This window comes from Brachyhypopomus gauderio, unplaced genomic scaffold (genome assembly GCF_052324685.1).
Source record: "Brachyhypopomus gauderio isolate BG-103 unplaced genomic scaffold, BGAUD_0.2 sc73, whole genome shotgun sequence".
Classification (NCBI taxonomy): domain Eukaryota; kingdom Metazoa; phylum Chordata; class Actinopteri; order Gymnotiformes; family Hypopomidae; genus Brachyhypopomus; species Brachyhypopomus gauderio.
Window position 1 is genome coordinate 183,263 of NW_027506894.1, and position 21,350 is coordinate 204,612.

Genomic DNA, 21,350 nt, shown 5'->3' on the forward strand with positions numbered 1-21,350 from the left:
TCTGTAGGTGGTGTTCTACCATTCTGTAGTGAAATTACTCTGTGCAATCAGGAGGATTTTTTAAATGACACTGTAAATATAAAAAGGTGTAAAAGTAACAAATGTAGTAATTTACTTTCAAGGTTTTTATTTTCATAGACATTAAATACAGTTTTATTCACGATTTATTAGTTCTGAATTAAATGATTTACTTGTTTATTTATTGTTTTTTTTTTACTCATTCTGTACACCATTTAGATTTAACCCTTTCCAGCATGGTGGTTACTATTAGAAACCACCTTGTTTTTCCTCATTTCTCAATTTGCATTGGTTTTTAAAGAGGGAACCTCTAAATTTTCTGAAAATGTTTCATGTTGTTACACGGACCCTTAAAAAAGTAACACACAGGAAGTGATGTAAGCACTGTAGTTTCTCTGTAAAAGCTAGGTCTGCAAGTTTGTTGGAGGGGTCTGTCCAAAATTGCTTACCAGGTGATCCAGGTTGGTTTTGTATGTATGGTTGTTGTTTTTAATTGTAGATAACATACTATAGACTGAGAAAATAGAAAAATAATAATAAAACTAAAACAATATATACATTTATAGGGCTAAAATGTGGTGGTTTTGCCTAGTAACCACTGTGAAAATATGTCAAGTAGAGGGTCAAAATTGGTGGTTACCCATAGTAACCACAGTGCATGTAGGGCAAACAGAAATCACATGGAGAAATGGTGATAGACATTGAGCCTATATCCCTGAATGTTGTGAACAAACTGGTCCAGTTGACACTAATGAACTGACCAGTCCAGTAGACTTTTTCATGTGCTTATTTGATGAGGATCTTTTTGAGCATATGACATTTCACAGTAACCTGTATGCCACCCAGGCAGGGAAAACTTTCCAGCCCGTCACCACTGAAGAAATGAAATGGATGTGCACAGAGTGCAAAGTTGGGCTGTGCATCAATCAGACAAAGAGCTGCTTTCATCTTTATCACAAAAAATTAAATAATACAATGCAATCTTACAGGTAGCTGAGAATTAAATGAAAATGTAAGTAATATAGTAGGCGCCACTTAATGCACAGTGGTTACCCAGAGAAACCACCTCAGAAATGAACTTTGACCCTGAATTAAAAAAAAATTACCCCAAATCTGTTTTAGTTTAATGGTTTGTAACTTGTTCATATCAGTAAATTTGGTATTATGCAAAAAGAATTGTGTGTGTGCCTGAAAGGGTTAAATGTGGAATCACAGTCCGCATCACCCATTACCGTAATCTATGAAATACGCGCAACTTCGCAATTTTTTCGGGGGCTGGCTTGACCAAGATTTTTTAAGTGACGGCTGGCTTGACCGCAGTATATAAAATGGCTTCAGTAAAAGAAGATTCCGAGTTATGTGAGTATTTCCTTATTACTGAAAGTAATACTACTGCGTAGTTAAAACGACGAAGCTTTACAAACCTTCGTGTTTCGGTTTTAGCTCCGTATGGCATCAGAGCATTGAGTATGTTGTAATCCGGCCTGGTTCTGGTTCAATAAAACATAATGGGCATATAATCTTGAGTCATATATTAAAAACCAGAACTACATGCAGGACTTGATTTGAGGAGGGATGCGAGGAGATGCTAACCATATCCTTAACCTTGATGTGTTGTTGACAGTGTTGTGCGTGAACCAGTTCAAAAGAACGCGTTCATTAAACACGCTCATTTTTTCGTGAACGTTGAACTGAACGCAACACATTTGTAAATAAAAGAGCTTGAACGTGATTTAGTTCACATTATGTGTCGTGAACGTCAGACGTCACTGTAATTGAACCGTTACCCGTGATGAATTGCTGCAGAGCGGGGTAGGCATAGCAACGCTGCGTAGCAGGCAAAGACGGGAGGGAGGGAGGGAGGGAGGGAGAGAGAGAGAGAGCTGCAAAATTATTTGAATATCTCACGAAAAAAGTAAAATGAACTGAACTTTGAACTAGTTTAGAATTCATTTCTCACGTCTAAAGTCACATGCAATTTGTCATTATCAATAGTGGCATTGTTTTAATCAAATAAAAATAAAACGAAAAGACTTTTTAGTTTGTTTCATTTTAATTTAACTACTGTATATTGTGGCACTTGAATTTCATTAAAGGTGCCCTGGAAGGCATTTATCCTGTATGTAGTGAATTATTATCCAATGTCTTAATGATTACTTAGCACAATTAACAAATGGTTACAAATTACTACTAAACAGTGGTGTTGTCCTAATTAGGGAAACGCACTTTACTGGTGGAGCTGGGATGCACGAGCATCACATTTTATATATTTTGCACGCAAAAGCCAGTATCTTTTCTCCAGCAGCCAGCATGTAGGCTTAATATATCCTCTGGCAAAGCTGCATAGGTATAATGATCAGAATAGTTAAACAATAGTTAAAGTTAAACTATTATATGAACTTACCCAGGAGAAGGCTGAGGGCTATTAATGAACACTGAACATGTAATGACTAATAAGTAATAACACATTAAAAGTAAACTGTATGCTAAACTGAAAAGTACTTCATAACTCTAACGTGTAGGCTATACTCTAATACACTATGCTGACTAGTTGCTGACCAATGAGATGACAGTGTACTTCTTCTGACACGTACTGTATCAGCTCTCAGCAACTACCAGTATAGATGACTGGTGTCTTATCTTGTTGGTAGTGACTCAGCACTGCAGACTGCATCATGAGTGCGGCTGCCGACTGCTGTAGATGTTGAAACAGTATAAATCACAGGAGATTGGAAACTTGCAAGTCCTTGCTGCTTCCATAATTAGGCAATATTGTGTCAGGCCTGGCTCAGATGCGGCTCTTCCGGCAACCACAGGAGGGGGCTCACGAGTCCTTGGCAGTCACGATCAGGTACTCCGACAAAATTACGGAGCAACTTAGTTACGTCACTGCAGCTATACGGATCCTAGCCAGTTCTACCTACCTACCTCACCTCAAACCTACTCTCCCTTCTCCTGCTCGTTACTCAGAAGATCCTGAAGGGTGTAGAGGTTTTTTATGACAGTGTTCACTAGTGTTCAAACCGAAACCCTCACGTTTCCCTCCCAAACGTGCGTACGGTAGCCTACGTGGTGGCGTTGCTTTGGCCTGGGCCACTCCTCTTTTGGAAGCACAGGCAGACGTATGCTCCACATACAAACGTTTCTCTGACCTAGCTGACCTAGACACCTTAATCACGTTCACAGTACGCCTAGACAATCGCCGTCGTGAACGCCATCAGGCCAGAAGGCTGCCCAAAATGCGACGTTACACCTGCATAGGGCTGGCATAACGACTATTTTTCTTTCGATTCAACTATCGACTATTTTATCGTCTAAACAATTAATTTTCTGCGGGGGGGGGGGGGGGGGGGGGGGTGTTGCATGTTGCGTACCGACAGTCACGCTGTCTACATTCTGATTAAGAACAGGGCTGCGCTCACTTTAGCATAAATTCCAGCACTTTTCAAACCTGAAACACAATGTAACATTAAAATTCATCAGGTAAATGTTCCTTCCCCTGTTTTTGAGGGGTGTTTCTTTATACTACCACATGTCGTTTCAGAGAACACTGCAAAGATTGTGACGCGGCGAGTTTAAACGCCTCCGCCGTTCGCGCAGGTTCACGCGAGGTGTGCCGAGTCGCGCGCTACAGTCACTCGCGAAAGTATAATCCATAATAAATAATCCAGCCATGACGCGGCTCAGGGATCACGTCACACGCAGCGCTGTGCGGCCGTAATGCCTGTAAATTAAAATTTTAATGGTCCAATGAAGGTCATTTAAAAACCAGGACATTTCCTCACTTAAAAAACCCCGGGACTGTACGTAAAATACGGACATGTCCCGGGACATACGGATGTTTAGTCACCCTACTTTAAGAGAGCTGGACTGTTTGCCATACCGAGCCACGGCACGTTTAACGGCTTCGGCTCTTTCTCTTGCATCGCTATCAGGTAGGCTAAGTGATTTGTATTAGCCTAAATTTAAACATGGGTCTGTGGCGGGTGTTGAGTGCAGAGCGTTGAGGAGCGATTTCGATTGGAGGATTGTGCTCTCTGAGATTTTTATTATTATTTTTTTTACTGATGCTGGTCCAGCGTGGCGCGTGCCAGTGATTATGCCTCGCGTGCCACATGTTTGCCGACCCCTGCTGTAGACTTTTGCAAAGCTCCTTTGGCTTCGCTGCAGCCGGTGTTACACCAGATTCTGTGATCGTCGAGTTTTGTGACCACAGGGGGCGCTATTTCACAGTTTCTGTTCAGAGGCACGAGCGCTTTACGAACGCTACGTAAACTACGCTGATGCGCTTTCTTTTCTCGTTTTGTTGGTGTCCGCGAGCCAAAAGACTACCAGCCAACTTTAAATTTCATGAATGGGATGGAGAGGCGAGCCCTTTAACTGGGGTCACGTATTCTGATAGCCGCCATCAGAACTGGTGACCCCAGTTGACAGTAAATGTCCCATTCATGAAATTTAAAGTTGGCTGCAATGGTGAAAGCATGGTAAGACTCCTGGAAATATGTGTTTGTTTTATTATCAATAGTATCTGGACATTCAGTGGGGTCACATATTCTGATGGCGGCTATCAGAATACGTGACCCCAGTTAAAGGGCTCACCTCTCCATCCCATTCATGATTTTTATTGTTGGCTGCAATGGTGAGAGGATGGTAAGACTTATGGAAATATGTGTTTGTTTTATTATCAATAGTATCTGGACATTCAGTGGGGTCACACATTCTGTGGCAGCTGTGTTAAATCATGACTCTTGTGAATAAGTATGGTTTAATGTTATGAATTGACCAGGCAGAGAGGGATCCAAATGCGGAAGAACACCGCTTTTATTGAAATGAGACGCTGGTACAGAAACAGGCAGGGGAATCACGAGTACTAGGATCAGTAACAGCGTTTTCTTGGCGTGGTCAGGAAGGTCCAGGGTCATACCGGGGGAGCAGAAGTCAGGAGGTACAGAGGGACTAGGCAGGGGACAAGGTCGGGGACATAAGCGAGGGTCAGAACACAGGAGAGCAGACAGGTAATAGAACGGCTTGGTACGCGGCATGAGTCGGCAATACTTCGCGACTGAGACGTGCTGGGGAAGGTGTATAAGTGTGACTGAAAGGGGGCGTGGTAATGAGGGGCAGGTGAGGCTGGTTAGGGAAGATCAGGTGGCATTCCTTACAGTACCCCCCCTCAAAGGAGCGGCACCTGACGCTCTACGACGTGCCGGGGGGCGACCGCGGCGCCGGGGGGCAGGAAATTTGGGGTGCGTTGCGTGGAAATCAGCGATCATAGTGGGGCAGAGAACATCCCTCGCTGGAATCCAGACCCGTTCCTCGGGCCCATATTCTTCCCAATCCACCAGATATTGGAGACCACCTCGCCGGCGTCGGGACTCCAAGAGCTCTCGGACGATGTATGCCGGACGACCGTCGATCTCCAGAGGGTCAGGAGGTTTATCAGACACAGGGGGTACGGTGAACGGGCTGTAGTGAACCGGCTTCAGGAGAGAGACGTGGAAGACAGGGTTTATACGGTTATGTGATGGTAAAAGGAGTTTATAGGTAACTGCATTAACTCTGCTGAGGACTTTAAACGGACCAAGTTTTTTGCTCCGTTGCTTTAGGTTGAGATTCTGTGTCGACAGCCATACTCTCTGTCCTGGGTGGTAAATCAACGCTGGGAGACGACGACGGTTCGCGTTGAGCCTGCGTGTGTGTAGAGCGCGTCGCAAATGTACATGTGCTAGTTCCCAGGTGCGGGCACTGTGTTTAAACCACTCGTCTAGGGCTGGGACATCAGCTGGTGTTTTGTCCCACGGGAAAAACGCAGGTTGGTAACCATATACACATTGAAAAGGCGTGAGTTTGGTAGCGGTGTGTACAATAGAATTCCGAGCATACTCTGCCCACGGGAGGTATTTGTGCCAGTCGTGCTGAGAAACGCAATATTGTCGGAGAAACCTCCCTAACTCCTGATTGTAACGCTCAACCTCTCCGTTAGACTGGGGGTGGTAGCCTGACGTCAGGCTGACAGTAATACCAAGAAGTTTGCAGAATTGTTTCCAAACCCGAGATGTAAACTGCGTGCCCCTATCGGAGACGATTTCTTCGGGCAAGCCATAAATCCGGAATACGTACTGGAAGAGGTCAAGAGCTGTCTCCATGGCAGTGGGTAGCTTGGGGTGAGGAATGAGACGGCACATTTTCGAGAACCGATCCACAATTACTGTAACAACAGTATTCCCTCCAGATGTGGGCAAATCCGTGACGAAGTCGATCGCGAGGTGCGTCCATGGCCGAAGAGGAACAGGTAAGGGAAGGAGTTCTCCTGCTGGTAGCGTCCGGGGAGTACGTGACTGGGCACAAACGGAACATGCTAGAACATAATCACGAATATCGTCCTCCCAGGATGGCCACCAGTAACGTTGCGAAACGAGATGTCGTGTGCGTGTAATACCGGGGTGGCCTGTGCCCGCTGTGTCGTGTGCAAGCTGTAGGATACGCCCCCGAAGGGATACGGGTACGTATTGTTTCCCTTCCGGGCATTCTACCGGACTGGGATTGTTGCGCAAAGCCTCGTCCAATTCTTTTTGTACGTCCCATCGGATAGCCGCGAAGAAACAGGACTCCGGCAGAATATGTCCAGGTTCGTGGGTTGCTTCGTCCTTTTCGTGGATCCGTGATAGGGCATCGGCTTTGATGTTCTTTGACCCAGGTCTGTAAGAGACAGTGAAACGAAACCGGGAGAAAAACAGTGCCCATCTGGCTTGTCGTGGGTTCAGGCGTCTGGCTGACTTCAGGTATTCGAGGTTCTTGTGATCTGTATATACAATGAATGGGTGCTCCGCTCCCTCCAACCAATGACGCCACTGCTCGAGCGCGAGTTTGATGGCCAGGAGTTCCCAATCTCCGACGTCATAGTTCATTTCAGCGGTTGTCAGTTTTTTGGAGAAGTAGGCTCAGGGATACAGTTTCGGCGGGTTTTCCTGCCTCTGAGAAAGAACAGCGCCCACTCCCACCTCCGAAGCGTCGACCTCTACGATGAACTGGAGTTGGGGGTCAGGAAGGTGCAGTACGGGGGCCGACGTGAATGCCTTCTTAAGGAGTGAGAACGCTCGTTCCTCTTCAGCGGTCCAGGCGAATTTCCGAGTCCTCCCTCCCTTTAAGAGATTAGTGAGAGGGGTAGCCAACTCACCGAAGCCTCGGATGAAACAGCGACAGAAGTTGGCGAATCCCAGGAATCGCTGCAGCTCCTTTGTGGAACGAGGGGTCGGCCAGTTCGTGACTGCTTCCACCTTCTGCGTATCCATGGAGATCTGGCCAGGGGACAGCGTACATTCCAGAAATGTCACCGAGGAGCGATGAAATTCACACTTCTCCGCCTTCACATAAAGACTATGCTCCCGAAGGCGCTGTAACACAGCAGAGACGTGTTTGACGTGTTCCGATACGGACGGGGAGTAAACCAGGATATCATCAATGTAAACGAATACGAAATCATCTATCAGATCACGGAAAATGTCATCCATAAATGCTTGGAATACGGCGGGACTGTTAGTTAGTCCATATGGCATGACAAGATACTCATAGTGCCCTCTGGCGGTAACAAAGGCAGTTTTCCACTCATCGCCCTCCCGAATACGGACCAAGTTGTAAGCGCTGCGTAAATCTAGCTTGGTGAAGATGTTCGCTCCCATCAAGCGCTCTTGCGAAGCAGTGATAAAGGGGAGAGGGTAGGCATATTTCGATGTGACTGCGTTTAGGGCACGATAGTCTATACAAGGGCGTAATCCCCCATCCTTTTTCTCTACGAAGAAGAAACCAGCAGCAACCGGGGAGGTGGATGGTCGAATGAACCCCTCCTGCAGAGCCTCGGTGACGTAGGACTCCATCGCCAGATCTTCAGGGCGTGATAGAGGGTAAGGTTTCGTTTTACAAGGTAAGGGGGCTCCAGGCAGGAGGTCGATTGCGCAATCACAGGGACGATGAGGAGGCAGACAACAGGCACTGTCTTTGTTGAAGACGTCCGCAAATGCACGATACTGAGTGGGGATGACGTCAGAGAGAGGTGTGTCTGGGCTTTCCACCGAGGATGACCGGAGTGGTAGGTGAATGCACTTGCTAAGACAACTGTCCTTCCACCGTACGAGTTCTCGTTTTTTCCAGGAGATTTCAGGGTCGTGCATGGACAGCCATGGAAACCCGAGTATGATGGGGTCTCGGGGCGTGGATATGAGGAAGAACTCTCTCATTTCACTGTGGAACAGACCTACACGTAGCTCCACGGGGCAGGTACGGAGTGTAATCACACCCTCTCCTATAGGCTGCCCATTCAGTGAATTTATTCTCAAGGGAGGATCTACAGGTACAGTGGGGAGGTGTAAGTGGTAGGCGAGGTCCTGATCTATGAAATCGCCTGCTGCTCCCGAATCCACTAAAGCAGACAGGTTTGTATCTATGCCGCCCCAAGATATTAGTACGGGTAAGCTAACTTGACTATATTTTTTTATAGGCAGGAATGGCTGACATGTTAGTGGGGACCTGCCAAGCTGCACAAACTCGTCTGTCACCTGAAGACTCGGATCACGTACATGGGAAGGTGGCGCACAGGACGCAATGACAGGGATGTCGGTATTACTGGAGCGGTAGGTCAATAACAATTTGTCAACGCTTGAATGAACTCAGACAAGGTGAGGGCTTCACTTCGGCAAGCGAGTTCAACCTGAATGTCATTTCGCAGACCACGGCGGAACACTGTTTTCAAGGCCGAGTCACTCCAACCGCTTCCTGTAGCCAGCGTACGAAACTCTCTCGCATACTCGGCAGCACTACGTTGTTCCTGTTTAATCTCGTAGAGCCGGTCTCCCACATCACGTCCGTCTGCGGGATGATCGAAAACAGCGTGGGGGCGTGGTAATGAGGGGCAGGTGAGGCTGGTTAGGGAAGATCAGGTGGCAATCCTTACATTTAAAGACCTGGCACAGTTTCATCATCTACCATGAAAACCCCACCGTGACTCCACAATAACAGAAAACCAAGAAAAATTAACTCTAACTTTTTATTACTCTATATTTAAACATTTTATCCAAAGGGGCAGAATTACCATTCGTAATTACAGAATCTTTCAGCGCCTGCTTATGATGAAGCTTGCTATTTTCTATTGGTCACAAAACTCGACGGTCACAGAATCTGGTGTGGCATTTGTTCTTTTGAGTGGCGCTGACCAATGACTGGAGACTCTCTGATGTCACACGTTGAGGAAAAACATTTCTTTGAACGGACGCATTTTAGAAATTAAAATGGAGCATTAATAAAAAAATAAATAAATAAATATACAAAACCGATGCGTCGACTTAAAATATTGAAGTCGACGTCATCGACTGTGTCAACCAATTGCCGCAGCCCTACACCTGCAGTTACACGTTACGCCTGCTGGCTTTTATTGATGGCTCACTGGTCAAAGAACTAGATATACCCCTGGTCAATCTAGACAAACGCCTCACTGTGGCCACTCTGGACAGACGCGCTTTAGCCTCAGGAGAAGTGGCTAGGCAAACTATACCTGTCAACATGGACATAGGGGTTTATGAAGAACAGATCACGCTTTATGCCATCAGCGCCCCTCAAATGCGTCTCATACTGGGGTTTCCATGGCTACAGCACCACAACCCTGAAGTTGACTGGCTAGTACTGTGCGTAGTTTGGGATCTGTGTGTAGGGAGTGTTTTTGCCACTGTGTGTGTGCTTGCTTTACTCTCGCGTTGACTAATATCATCACTGTTGATTGTGTCAGCTCGAGCCGGCACTTGGGTCCGTCTCTCTCTGTTTTTACATGTGATGGGTATGGTAATGTACTCACCATGTGTAAAAACTGAGAGAGAGTTATATATTGCTTTTTCTTTACACTTTCAGCACACAAGATGAAGACTGCAGAGGACACACACAGTATTCATGACCCACCTCTCAGTAAGTACCCAACTGCTCATATAAGACTATAAATAGATTCAAATGAATAAAGTGTCTAGATTGTTACCTGAAGGGCCAGTGTGTGTATGTATGTACAGGGTGAGTCAAAAGTCATAGGGCACCATCTTATTTCAGAAAAGTAAAGGAAAATTACATATCTGAATACCCCACGAAGTAATGGTGGTAATCCTCAGTGTTGTTTTTCTATGCTTATGATGCATCGACAGCTCTAGTCTATGACTGGCAAATGTTGCTGCAAATTAAAACACTCTATGGAAAACTTGCCGGTCACTAAAAACTTTTTATTTACTGGACCGATTCTCTGCTCCCCTGCTCACGGAGTTCCGCTACTGAATGACTGGGGGAGAAGATCAAAAACTTCACGGGAAAAGCGTTACAGGAAAAGGAGGGGTACGAGGGCCGACGTTCAGGTGAAATCCCGACGGCTCTGGAAGCAAGTTCAGGCTACTCCGTTGTTTTCCTGGGTGGCACTGGGTCCTTCTGTGGGAATGCTAGACGCCGTGGGGTGTGTGAGCGGCTGCGGTAGAGCGTCCTATTTACGGTTGGTGAGTCCCACAATGGGTAATGTTCCAGTTGTCCTACAAAGATCTCTTTTGTGCATCCAGCGTGGTCGTGAACGGGATGGACAGCGTGTGATATATGAGATTGCATGCGTCTCCAACGTCTCGCCAAACAGTAGGCTACTTCAGACTTTTCTTTTAAAATGTGCCTGGTCAACGCGCAAATAACAAAAGTTGGCAAGACAAAGCCATTCTATTGTGTTTTAATATATAGACCCCCGGGTCCAGCTGGTCAGTTTTTAACCGAGTTTACTGATCTTCTGACATCAATTATAAAACTGGATAGAGTTTTATTGCTTGGAGATTTTAATTTACATATTTATGACATCTTGGACAGTGTAGCCACTGAGTTTCTCTGTAAGACTGAATCTTTTAACTTTAAACAATGTGTCTCAGGTCCCACTCATGCGGGTGGTCATACACTAGACCTTGTTTTCTCATTAGGAGTAGTCATTGATCAGATCTGTTGTGAGGATCTTCAAATTAGTGATCATAAATGTATTTTCGCTTACCAGTTTTCAACACTCAATGACAGAGGTCCTCAACTGGCGGACCGCGGTCCGGATCCGGACCCGAACGCAGTCCTGTCCGGACCCAATCTCATTCCTGATTAACTGGATACGGACCCAAAAAAAAAAATATTTATTAATGTTGACAGGAGAATTAATTTTAAACCAGAGCATTTATTTCAGGGCTATTGAAAAAAAACACTCCGTCACGAGTGTTACGTTCGAATCACGCTACCCCCCGCTCAACAATTTACGTTCGCCGCCCCGGACCTCAGGTCACAGCTATCTGCCAAAATTGGACTGCGTAAAAATATAGTTTAATACCCCTGCTCTATGATTTTAACATTGATCATGATGACACTGAGCTTTTAATGCAGTCATTTAATCTGCACTGCTCAAATATCATGGATAAAGTTGTACCCTTAAAGCTCAGGTCTAAATCTATCCATAACACTGAACCATGGTTAACACAGGAGGTTCGTACCTACAGACAGGTCTGTCGCAGGGCTGAGGTTTTTATCTTTCTTGTATAAAAGATTCTCTGTGTTTATCTTTCTTATAAGGTAATGAACATCAGATCTAATATCCAGCCTGTGAAGTGTACAATTAGCGCTCCTCCACAACATTCTTTAATAATTATGGAGTCATTTCAAACCATTAGCTTAGGAGATCTGATGGACATTATCGCGAAAACTAAACCTTCATTTAGTTCCTTGGATATAATTCCACCTTCACAATTTTTAAAAGTTTTACCAGATATAGGCTCTGCAGCCTTAACTCTTATAAATTCTTCCTTGTTGACAGGTTGTGTTCCTACTTATTTTAAACATGCATCTGTCTAGCCAGTGATTAAAAAACCGAACCTTGATCCTGCAGAGGTTAAAAACTATAGACCAATATCTAAACTTCCATTTTTGTCTAAAATGAAAGATGTAAACCATTTCAATGCTGTACCGGATAAACCTACACAATCTCTTAGTCTCTTGATTAAGATCTGATGGTCTACAGTATTGAATGCAGAACTGAGGTCAAGCAATACTAAAATTGAACAATCACCTACGTCAGAAGACATAAGCAGGTCATTAGAAACCCTCAGCAGAGCCGTTTCTGTAGAATGACGTTTACGAAAGCCAGACTGGTACTTATCATATATATTATATTTTTCCAGAGCAGCAGTGAGTTGATTGGCTACCACCTTCTCTAAGATTTTAGACAAAAATGGAAGTTTAGATATTGGTCTATAGTTTTTATGTCGCTGACTCTGTTCTTTTGTCCTGTGGTGTTTTGCAGGGTTCGGTCCTGGGCCCACTGTTATTTTCTCTCTACATGGTTCCCTTGGGCCAGATAATCGATGGTTTTAACATTACTTATCATCTGTTTGCTGACGATATTCAGCTTTACTTCTCCTTTAAACTGAATGAAATTCAGTGTCTACATAGGCTACTTGACTGTTTGGAAGCCATTAGGAACTGGTTGTCAAATAACTTCCTACAGCTAAATGCAGAAATTTTGATTGTTGCTCCTAGTAAGGTGACTCCGGTGATCAAACAATCGTTTGGTTTTCTTTCCCCAGTCACCCAGACGACGCTGCGTAACCTCTGTGTTATATTTGATCAGTCATTGTTGTTCGATAGACATGTTGAACAACTGACAAAATCTTGTTTCTTCCATTTGAGAAACATTGGCAAACTTAGATCTGTAGTCTCAAATTCAGAGCTCGAGATGCTTATTCATGCTTTTATTTCATCTCGCATTGATTACTGCAATTCCTTATTTACTTCACTTGGTGTGTCTGCTCTAAATCGCTTGCAGGCAATACAAAATGCTGCCGCTAGACTGCTTACTCGATCAAATAAACGATCCCATATTACTCCTCTACTATCATCCCTGCACTGGCTTCTGGTCAAACAACGTATACATTTTAAAATTCTCACTCTTACTTACAGAGCGCTGCATGACCAGGCTCCACTGTATCTAACCGAGTTACTTAAGCCACATGTAGCCACACGTTGTCTTAGGTCAATCAACTTAGGTTTGTTGTCGGTTCCTCACCCCCACTTAAAAACTCGTGGGGACCGAGCATTTGTAGTTACTGCACCAAGGCTATGGAACTCTTTGCCAAAGTTCCTAAGAGAAGCTGAGTCGGTTGAGTCATTTAAAAGGCAATTAAAGACCTACCTTTTTAAATTGGATTTTGGATAATTTACTGTAATTGTATTTCATTTTATTGCCTTGCTGCTTGTTTTATTGTTTTATGAACTGTTTTGTGTAAAGCACTTTGTGACTGTTGTCTAAGATAAGTGCTATATAAATAAATTTTAATTTACTTAATGGGTGAGAGGTGCCTATTTTTAAGGCTTTGACCAGAACATGGCCGCCATCTTGAAAGCCGCCATACTGGTTCAAGGGGCAAGTTTTGCAATGGGAAGGTGTTCATGTAGCATATTAGAGAAGACCAGAATTGATTGCTGCAATCAGATTTTGTGATTCAAGTTATCAACACAGAAATATCAGTTCCTACAGAAATTCAATAGCTTTTGAGTTTTTTGAGATACACTATACACTATAAGTATCCACTCCCCTTCCTTGACTCACATTTGAGCTTCGGTGACTCCTAATCCTGTCATGCCTGACTCCAGGACGGCTCCTCCTGCCACCACAGGGAAGAGCTCACGAGTCGAGTCGAGTCAGCGCAATCATGGGCTGATGGGCTGCCTCTGTTATTCTCCCTATTTAGGTAACGCAGTTGCAGTCCATCACTGCTGAATTGTTGTGGTTGTTGCTGCTAACGTCTAGCCAGTCTCTGTCAGTCTCCGTCAGTTTTGTGCGGTGTTGGGTGTCTCGCCAGTTTTACTGTCTCCGTTTGAACTTTTTCTCTTACACTTTACTCTGTTTATTCGAGTATTCTTACTCCTGAGCCACTCTTCTGGCCTATCTAAAGTTTTCCTGTTCTGTAATTTTCTCTGCCAGTGCTCTCATTTACGTTGGGAATTTCTTTTGTCGTAGCCCAGGGTTAAACCCATAACCCTAGTCTAAATTTTCTAGAGTAAACATTTACAGTTTTGTTAAAATATGTTCTAATTTGTGAGAAAATTTTGAGCTGGTAGGGTGTAGCTAACTAACTCAGTTATTATGCCAGTGTAGAGTGAAGTGTAGAGGAATCCCATTTGCTCGCAATACCTAACTTTACAGTCATTGTGTAAGAGACCATCTATCAACCTTTTTCTCTAATCAGAGTGGTCCTGTGGATCAGGGGAGGGGCCAGCGCACTCACGCAGAAGCGCGGGCTGAATCAGTCAGTCGGAGTCAGAGTGAGATCGAGGGAAATAGAGACACCAAGATTTTACGTGGCTTGCGTGACCCAGTATCATTTTGTGTCTGAGTTTCAGTTCTGTGTCTGGTTAAACTAGTAAACTGCTACCAGTTAGATTTTAAGGAGCAGTAGAGCCACCCTGCTGTGTTTATAAGGGTGAGTTGAGTGAAGTGTCAGCAATATTAGCATTCTGCTAACCGTTAGCGCTAGCTATTTCGACGAGCAGTTGACGAGCCGCTAGCTGATAGCGCCCTGGGTTACCGGAACACTCAGGGTTCCTCAGTCTAGCCTCCGCGGGCTAGACGCCCGCCCGATAGCGCTCTGAGTTACTGGAACGCTCAGAGTTCCTCAGGTGAGCCACCATTACCATCTCCACTGCATTCCAAGATGGCGGGAGCACGAGTTTGTGAGCGCACTACACCTAAGCACTGATCAGTCCCACCAGGATTTCGCGGGCCTTTTTTGTGATTGTTGCGGGCTAAAATGTTTGATGTTGCAGGTGTTTTCCAAAAAAACTGCGATGGAAGTTGCGGTGTGTTTTTGCTTTTTTTGTGAGTACATTGCAATAGGGAGTAAATGTTGTATGGTTTCCTCTATTTAGTAGTCCATTTTAATGATCTATTTACCTATTTATTCAGGGTTGCCAACTTTTTCAAGATCGCTTGGAGTGTTATTTTTGAACCTGGAGGGGGTGGCGAACGTTAATTATTGACGGGGCGGGGTTAGCGAACGTAAGTTGTTACCGGGCGGCCTGTAAAATGGACACAAATTAAGTATTATATCGAGATCGATCGCCAGTGGTTGGCGACAGAGCGAACTACTAACTTTGAATCATAGATATGGATCAGAGATAACTAAACTAGATTTTTTTTCGGCATGTGAAATCGGAAGTGTGGCGTGAGAGCATGTGAAGACGGTCAAATGCGTGTGTCTCACGCTCAATGCGTGAGAGTTGGCAACCCTGATTTATTTATTTATGGGTATTATGCTTCTTATCCTGTGTTTTACCCCTGGTTTTAACACTTCAAGCAATTATTTTATTTCTCTTACTCTGTGGTATGAAATAGTTTGGGCAGGAATGATCCCTCTCGAGTTTTTGTATGCTCCGCCCCCTGAAACACAGGTCTTGGGACAGAGAATGCACAATGATCCCTCTCACTTTCTTGAAATGATCCCTTGAAGTGCAACAGCTCGGTGGCAGAAATGGACTTTCCGTCTCTTAAAAGACTATGAAAAATCACTTGGAGTGGATGGGCTGGTACTAGAAATGTTAAACTTGTTGGAAATACATGTATGAACCCATCGTTGTGAAACAATAAACCACTGAAAACAAAAAAAACCCTGTTTATCCCCGCTTTCATGTAGTGTAGCTTTTCCCGATCTTTTTGCTGTTATTTTCGTCGCTCATGCTGCTTTCAGTCTACTCCTCTTGAACGTATATACGGAAGTAAGGCGGGAGTTTGTCGACGTCACATCAAGACGACATCAGTGATTGGTCAAATTTGCGGGAAAGTTGCGGTGATTGGCTGAAGTTGCAACACCGCCCTGAATTTGCGGGGTTTGCTTGAAGTTGCGTTGAAGTTGCAAATCGCAACTTTCTGGAGGGTCTGACTGATTCGGGTACTGTCCAAATAAAAAGCCGAGGACTCCCTGCATTCTGCACTTCAACAGGCCTGTACCATTTTATTATTTTGTTATTTCTATGCCAGCTTTTACAAAAGCGTTAAGAGTTATTGAAAGGTGACTGGTCACACTAAATTTATAGATAAGTACTAGACAGACCTAGATTCTGTTGTGTTGTATTTTCTGTACACTTTGTTATATTTAAGTTTATCCCAAGTTACACAAAGTGTAAACGAGGTTATTCCCTGTTGGCTAAGTGAAACCATCAATCTGGTTAGAGCTATCTCTAAAAGTCTTACAGACTTACAGATTTTAAACTGCATCGCAGTTATCTAACTAGATCAGAGTATTTTGTTATTCACAGTATTTGAGTATTGTAACAGATTCTAAAGCTAAATAATTTTGTTAATTTAATATTTACATTTGGGATTGTGTTTTTGGTATTTATATTCCTTTATAGCTAAAATATATTTTATAATACATTCTGCTGGTAAAACTGTGTCCACTCTATGGGTATATGGTTGGTATGAGTCATAGAGTTAGATCAGGTAAAGTTAAGTTAACTAGTAACAACTGGAGCTTAACAGGTGAGAACCACACCCACAAACTCAGTATAAATACAAACACCACCCCCTCTGCGGCAACAGAGGGCTACAGTCACTTACCTGTTTTGCCAGAGAGCCAGCTTTTTTCCCTGGTGTCCTTAGTTCATTTTGTACTCTAGTTATTTTAGGAGGTTTTGTTTTACTTATAAGTCAAGTGAGAGAGCCAATTACTCCCCTGGCGTCCTTTGATGGTTTTTCCCTGGTTAGTATCCTCCACGTTGAATATTCCGTGTTTGTTTTGTTGTCCCTGTTTCCCCGCGTTGATTATTCCGCGAGTTCTTTGTTTCTGCCTTTCTCCACGTTGACTTTTGTCCATGAGCTTCTGTTCTCGTTTTCTTTGTGGACCGGCACTTATCGTTAAAACTCCACAGAGAATTTCATGTCCGAAATCCCCCGTCCTTACAAATCCATAGGGTTCAATATGACGTTGGTTCACCCATTGCAGCTGGAACAGCTTCAGCTCTTCTGGGAAGGCTGTCCACAAGGTTTAGGAGTGTGTTTATGGGGATTTTTGACCATTCTTCCAGAAGCGCATTTGTGCATACTGATGTTGGACGAGAAGGCCTAGCTCTCAGTCTCCGCTCTAATTCATCCCAAAGATGTTCTTTTGGGTTGAGGTCAGGACTCTGTGCAGGCCAGTTAAGTTCATCCACACCAGACTCTGCCATCCATGTCTTTATGGACCTTGCTTTGTGCACTAGTACACAGTCATGTTGGAAGAGGAAGCGGCCAGCTCCAAACTGTTCTCACAAAGTTGGGAGTATTGAATTGTATTCCGAGTTCCTTTCACTGGAACTAAGAGGCCAAGCCCAATTCCTGAAAAACAACCCCACACCATAATACCCCCTCCACCAAACATGAAGTTTGGATGTCTGTAGTGATTGACTGCAGAAAGTTGGCGACCTCTTTGCACTATGAACTTCAACATCCTTTCATAGTTCCACACTGAGCTCCTGAGAGCAACTCACTATTTCACAAATGTCTACATGCCTAGGTGCTTAATTTTATATACCTGTGGCCATGGAAGTGATTGGAACACATGATTCCATTCATTTGGATGGGTGAGTGAATACTTATGGCAATATCGTTTATTGCAAATTGATTGTGGCACAGACATTTCTGGTCTACTTTGATAGCCTAAAATATATTCCTCTCACCATTTACTTGCTGGGATGTGTGCAGATGTGTCATTTTACCTTACCTGAAATAAAACGGTGAATGTGACTAATTGTAGTGAAGTTTCCTGAGAAACAGGATGTTTCGGACAGAGGTCCTTCATCAACTGTGCAAGCAAAGTGCTTCTCAATGAATATATTTGTCTGCTCATCCACAAATCCATCCTTTTTAAAGTGGATGTTGGTCATATTTTCCTCCTTCTGTGTCCAGTGTCTGAGCTGAGGATTGTGATCGTGGGGAGGACTGGAGTGGGAAAGAGTTCTTCAGGAAACATCATTCTGGGGAAAGAGGTGTTTGATGTTGCCTGTTCTGTCCAGTCAGTGACAAAGAACTGTATAAAAGAGAAATCAGATGTTGACGACTGTAAAGTGGCTGTGGTCGACACCCCAGGCTTGTTGGACACAGACCTGACCGAGATCACAGTGGCTAATAGGCTGGTTGAATGCATTGTGCTCTCCTCCCCTGGACCACATGTGTTCCTATTGGTGCTCACACTCGACTCCTTCACTGAAGAGGAAGAGAAGGTAGTGGAGAGGCTGCAGCACCTGTTTGGAGAAGATGTGTTCAGATACAGCATAATCCTCTTCACTGGAGGAGACCGCCTAAAGAACCAGACCATAGAGGGATACCTGGCAGACGCAGGAGATGATTTGAACCAGTTACTGAAGAGGTGTAGTGGGCGGTACCATGTCTTCAACAATGAAAACATGGCAGACCGCACCCAGGTCACCAGTCTGATACATAAGATAAAGGACATGATCAGCACCAATCGTGTAGATCATTACACAAGTGAGATGTATGAGAATGTAGAAAAAGAGAATCAGGAGAGACAAGAAGAGCTGAAAAAAGAAATGGAAAAAGAGATGATGGAGACACAAGAGAATATGTATCAACTCTGTACTGAACAAAGAAAGCAAATCAAAGAAATGAGTAAGAAAATAGAGGAAATGAATCAGAAAATAAGAGAAAGAGCAGAGAAAGAAGTCAAGAAGAAGCCATTAAATCTGTTAAAGAAAGGAACACAGAAGTGTGTACAACAGTAATAACACAGAACTCAACTTTATTTATAGAGCACTTAAATTATTATTATTTTTTTTTGCCATATTTTGTCAATTGTGATTTTTACACCCCAATCGAAATTTGTCCTCCGCTTTTAACCCATCTGTGCAGTCAGAACACACACACACACTAGTGATTACTAGGGGGCTGTGGATCACACATGCCCAGAGCGGTGGGCAGCCCTAGCCCGGCGCCCGGGGAGCAGTTGGGGTTAGGTGCCTTGCTCAAGGGCACCTCAGTCATGGCCTGTCTGGGAATCGAACCCACGACCCTCCGGTCACAAGACCCTAACCGCCAGGCCATGACTGCCCCTAAAAAAAAAAATCAGGGGAGAGCGCGAACGCAGTCCCTCACTACCAGAAATTATGCAGTCGAGATTCCCGCATTTGGGGAATTCGCAAGGGTCAGCACAGCCTGAGTGCAATGGCTGAGCCTCACCTTGGGCGAACCACCTTCCTGATCATGGTCTCACCCCTGCCAGGTAAGTATTTTAAGAACGGCAGTCGAAACAAAGTGCTGTACATAAGAATAGAACATTAGACATAAAACTAATAATAACAAAAAATGGATAAAACAATATTAACTAAAACAGTAAAAGGAATCAATAGAACAAATCAATGAATTAAACTAAAACAGTAAAGTCTCTTGCTGTGTTAAAAGCCAATGAATAAAAGTGGGGTTTAAGATTTGTTTTAGTAACATAATACAGGAAGATGATAAATCCTGCACCTAACATCCGGAGTCATGCAACAGGCTTGGCTAGGATGTATTAACCAACAACTGTGATCTATTAATCCTACACAATACTACTAAGAAGACAAGATAGATTGCACACACCCTATGCCCACACTAGTTACTTGAACAGAACACAGCAGCAGCTACAATCTGATACTGGCTCGACAAGGATCCAGAAGCACAGCGCACTATGTTCATGGTCCATTGCCTCAACTGCCAAGTACTCAGACCACCAAACAAACCTGGACTGACCTTCAAAACAAAGTGACATGGACACACACACAATACCTTGTAAGCATTTCATTGGGGTCATCAGGAAGGCACCTCCCTTCGTTGGTGTTTCGATGAATTGAGCCCCCAACACCTCCAGAAGGCTCATCAGTGGAGTCTGGCGTCCCAGACCCACACCCCTCCAAGCTCACAATGTAGCCCATCACAAAATTACCAACAACCCTGCTACCCGACGGCTATCGGAAAAGCCAAGTGACAATCCTACCCATCTCTCAACATCACACACACCCAGTGGCGTGCACACATAGACATCAGGTGGTGCTAAAGCACCACCAACTCTGCCCTTTATCAACGAAAGTGCCCTTTTGAAACTTCGGGGGTTTTTTTTATTTTATTTTTTAATCATTTTACTGAGGTCGGTTTGAAATGATCTTTTGAAAACCTGAGCGATTAAAAACAATGCCCTAAAATGCGCCACCACCTCGCACACACTCGACCTCTCTCTTCCTTTGTCACACCAGATACGCACCTAATAAACTAGTCGCTCTAGCCCAAATCAATGATAGATAACGTGAGGACGACCACATACAAATAATTAGATAGATAGGTAGAGTTTGCAAATCTATGTGTTAAGCTGAACGTTTTCTGTTGTATAGGTTTTGTTAGGCAACATAAATTAACACATTCATTTGTGAAAGAAGAAACTGGAAGTTCCCCATTACCTGTGAAAAATGTCCATCTGCATTCATGTAATGACAACACTCAGTAGCCTATAACTCCTTCTCCTACTTTACAGTCTTTTTACTGTCTTAATTGTAGGCCTATATTGATTTAAATTTAAAATTTATTGATTTAAATTGGAAAATATATGCAACAAGGCCTGCAGACAGTGGAGGGTAAACAGAAGTTAACTGAAGGACATGACTGTATATAGTTAATATTGGATATGAATTATATCAGTTGGCTGCGTGACTTCTTTCCATTGTAAACTCGCATTTAGAGAATGTTACAAATAAAAGTCAAATTTCATTCAACATGTGCTTAACCTCAGCCCTTCTTAGCCACACCCACTGACTAGATCTCTCAGCTACCGCTGAGAACTCTTTTACCACTGCTCTCATCACACAGCCTCTAAATCCAAACTCAGCCAGTAGTCTTGTGGCAGACTTCGCCACGAAACCCCTAGCCCCTACCTCTACAGGTCTAATATGTGCTTGCCAGCCCCGCTCTCTTACCTCAGCCACCAAATCTGCATACTTCAACCTTTTCCTTTCATATGCTGCATCAACTCCAGGAGCAGCTGATCAGCTGACCTGAGGCACCGAGTGGTGGTGTGGGGATGGAGCAGCTCGGCGAGGTAAGGCGGGGCGAGTCCATTTAAAGATTTAAAAACAAATAAAAGAATCTTAAAATGAACTCTAAAATGCCCAGGTAACCAGTGGAGGGAGGCCAGAATAGGAGTTATGTGCTCTCTCTTGCGTGATCCCGTTAAAAGTCAGGCAGCAGCATTTTGCACTAACTGAAGACGTTTGAGAGAGGACTGGCTGACTCC

At 44.1% G+C, this 21,350-nt stretch overlaps 1 protein-coding gene and 1 non-coding gene across 5 annotated transcripts; one reads left to right on the top strand and one right to left on the bottom strand.

The window, feature by feature from the left end:
• The first annotated feature begins 1,240 nt into the window (after positions 1-1,240).
• Positions 1,241-18,915, top strand: LOC143491292 (GTPase IMAP family member 9-like). 4 transcript variants are annotated; one of them, XM_076990148.1, is made up of 5 exons: positions 1,294-1,377; positions 7,816-8,292; positions 8,513-8,645; positions 9,913-9,966; positions 17,984-18,915. In XM_076990148.1, the coding sequence occupies exons 4-5, from the start codon at positions 9,921-9,923 to the stop codon at positions 18,814-18,816; spliced, it is 879 nt and encodes a 292-aa protein (XP_076846263.1). In that variant the 5' UTR covers positions 1,294-1,377; positions 7,816-8,292; positions 8,513-8,645; positions 9,913-9,920; the 3' UTR covers positions 18,817-18,915. The 4 variants fall into 4 exon arrangements, with proteins under 4 accessions (XP_076846262.1, XP_076846263.1, XP_076846264.1 ...); XM_076990149.1 differs by having other exon boundaries at positions 1,298-1,377; positions 7,819-8,292; XM_076990150.1 differs by lacking the exon at positions 7,816-8,292 and having other exon boundaries at positions 1,298-1,377.
• A 242-nt stretch (positions 18,916-19,157) lies between these two features.
• LOC143491316 (U1 spliceosomal RNA) lies at positions 19,158-19,321 on the bottom strand. The gene has a single exon (XR_013125176.1). It is a non-coding gene; the product is annotated as a U1 spliceosomal RNA (small nuclear RNA).
• Positions 19,322-21,350: the final 2,029 nt, after the last annotated feature.

Excerpts from the sequence above, each read along its gene's own strand:
- LOC143491292 (XM_076990147.1), top strand. The coding sequence starts at position 1,347 with ATGGCTTCAGTAAAAGAAGATTCCGAGTTAT. Across the intron at positions 1,378-9,912 it reads AAAAGAAGATTCCGAGTTAT|CACACAAGATGAAGACTGCA; the intron begins GTGAGTATTTCC and ends TTACACTTTCAG. Across the intron at positions 9,967-17,983 it reads TATTCATGACCCACCTCTCA|TGTCTGAGCTGAGGATTGTG; the intron begins GTAAGTACCCAA and ends TTCTGTGTCCAG.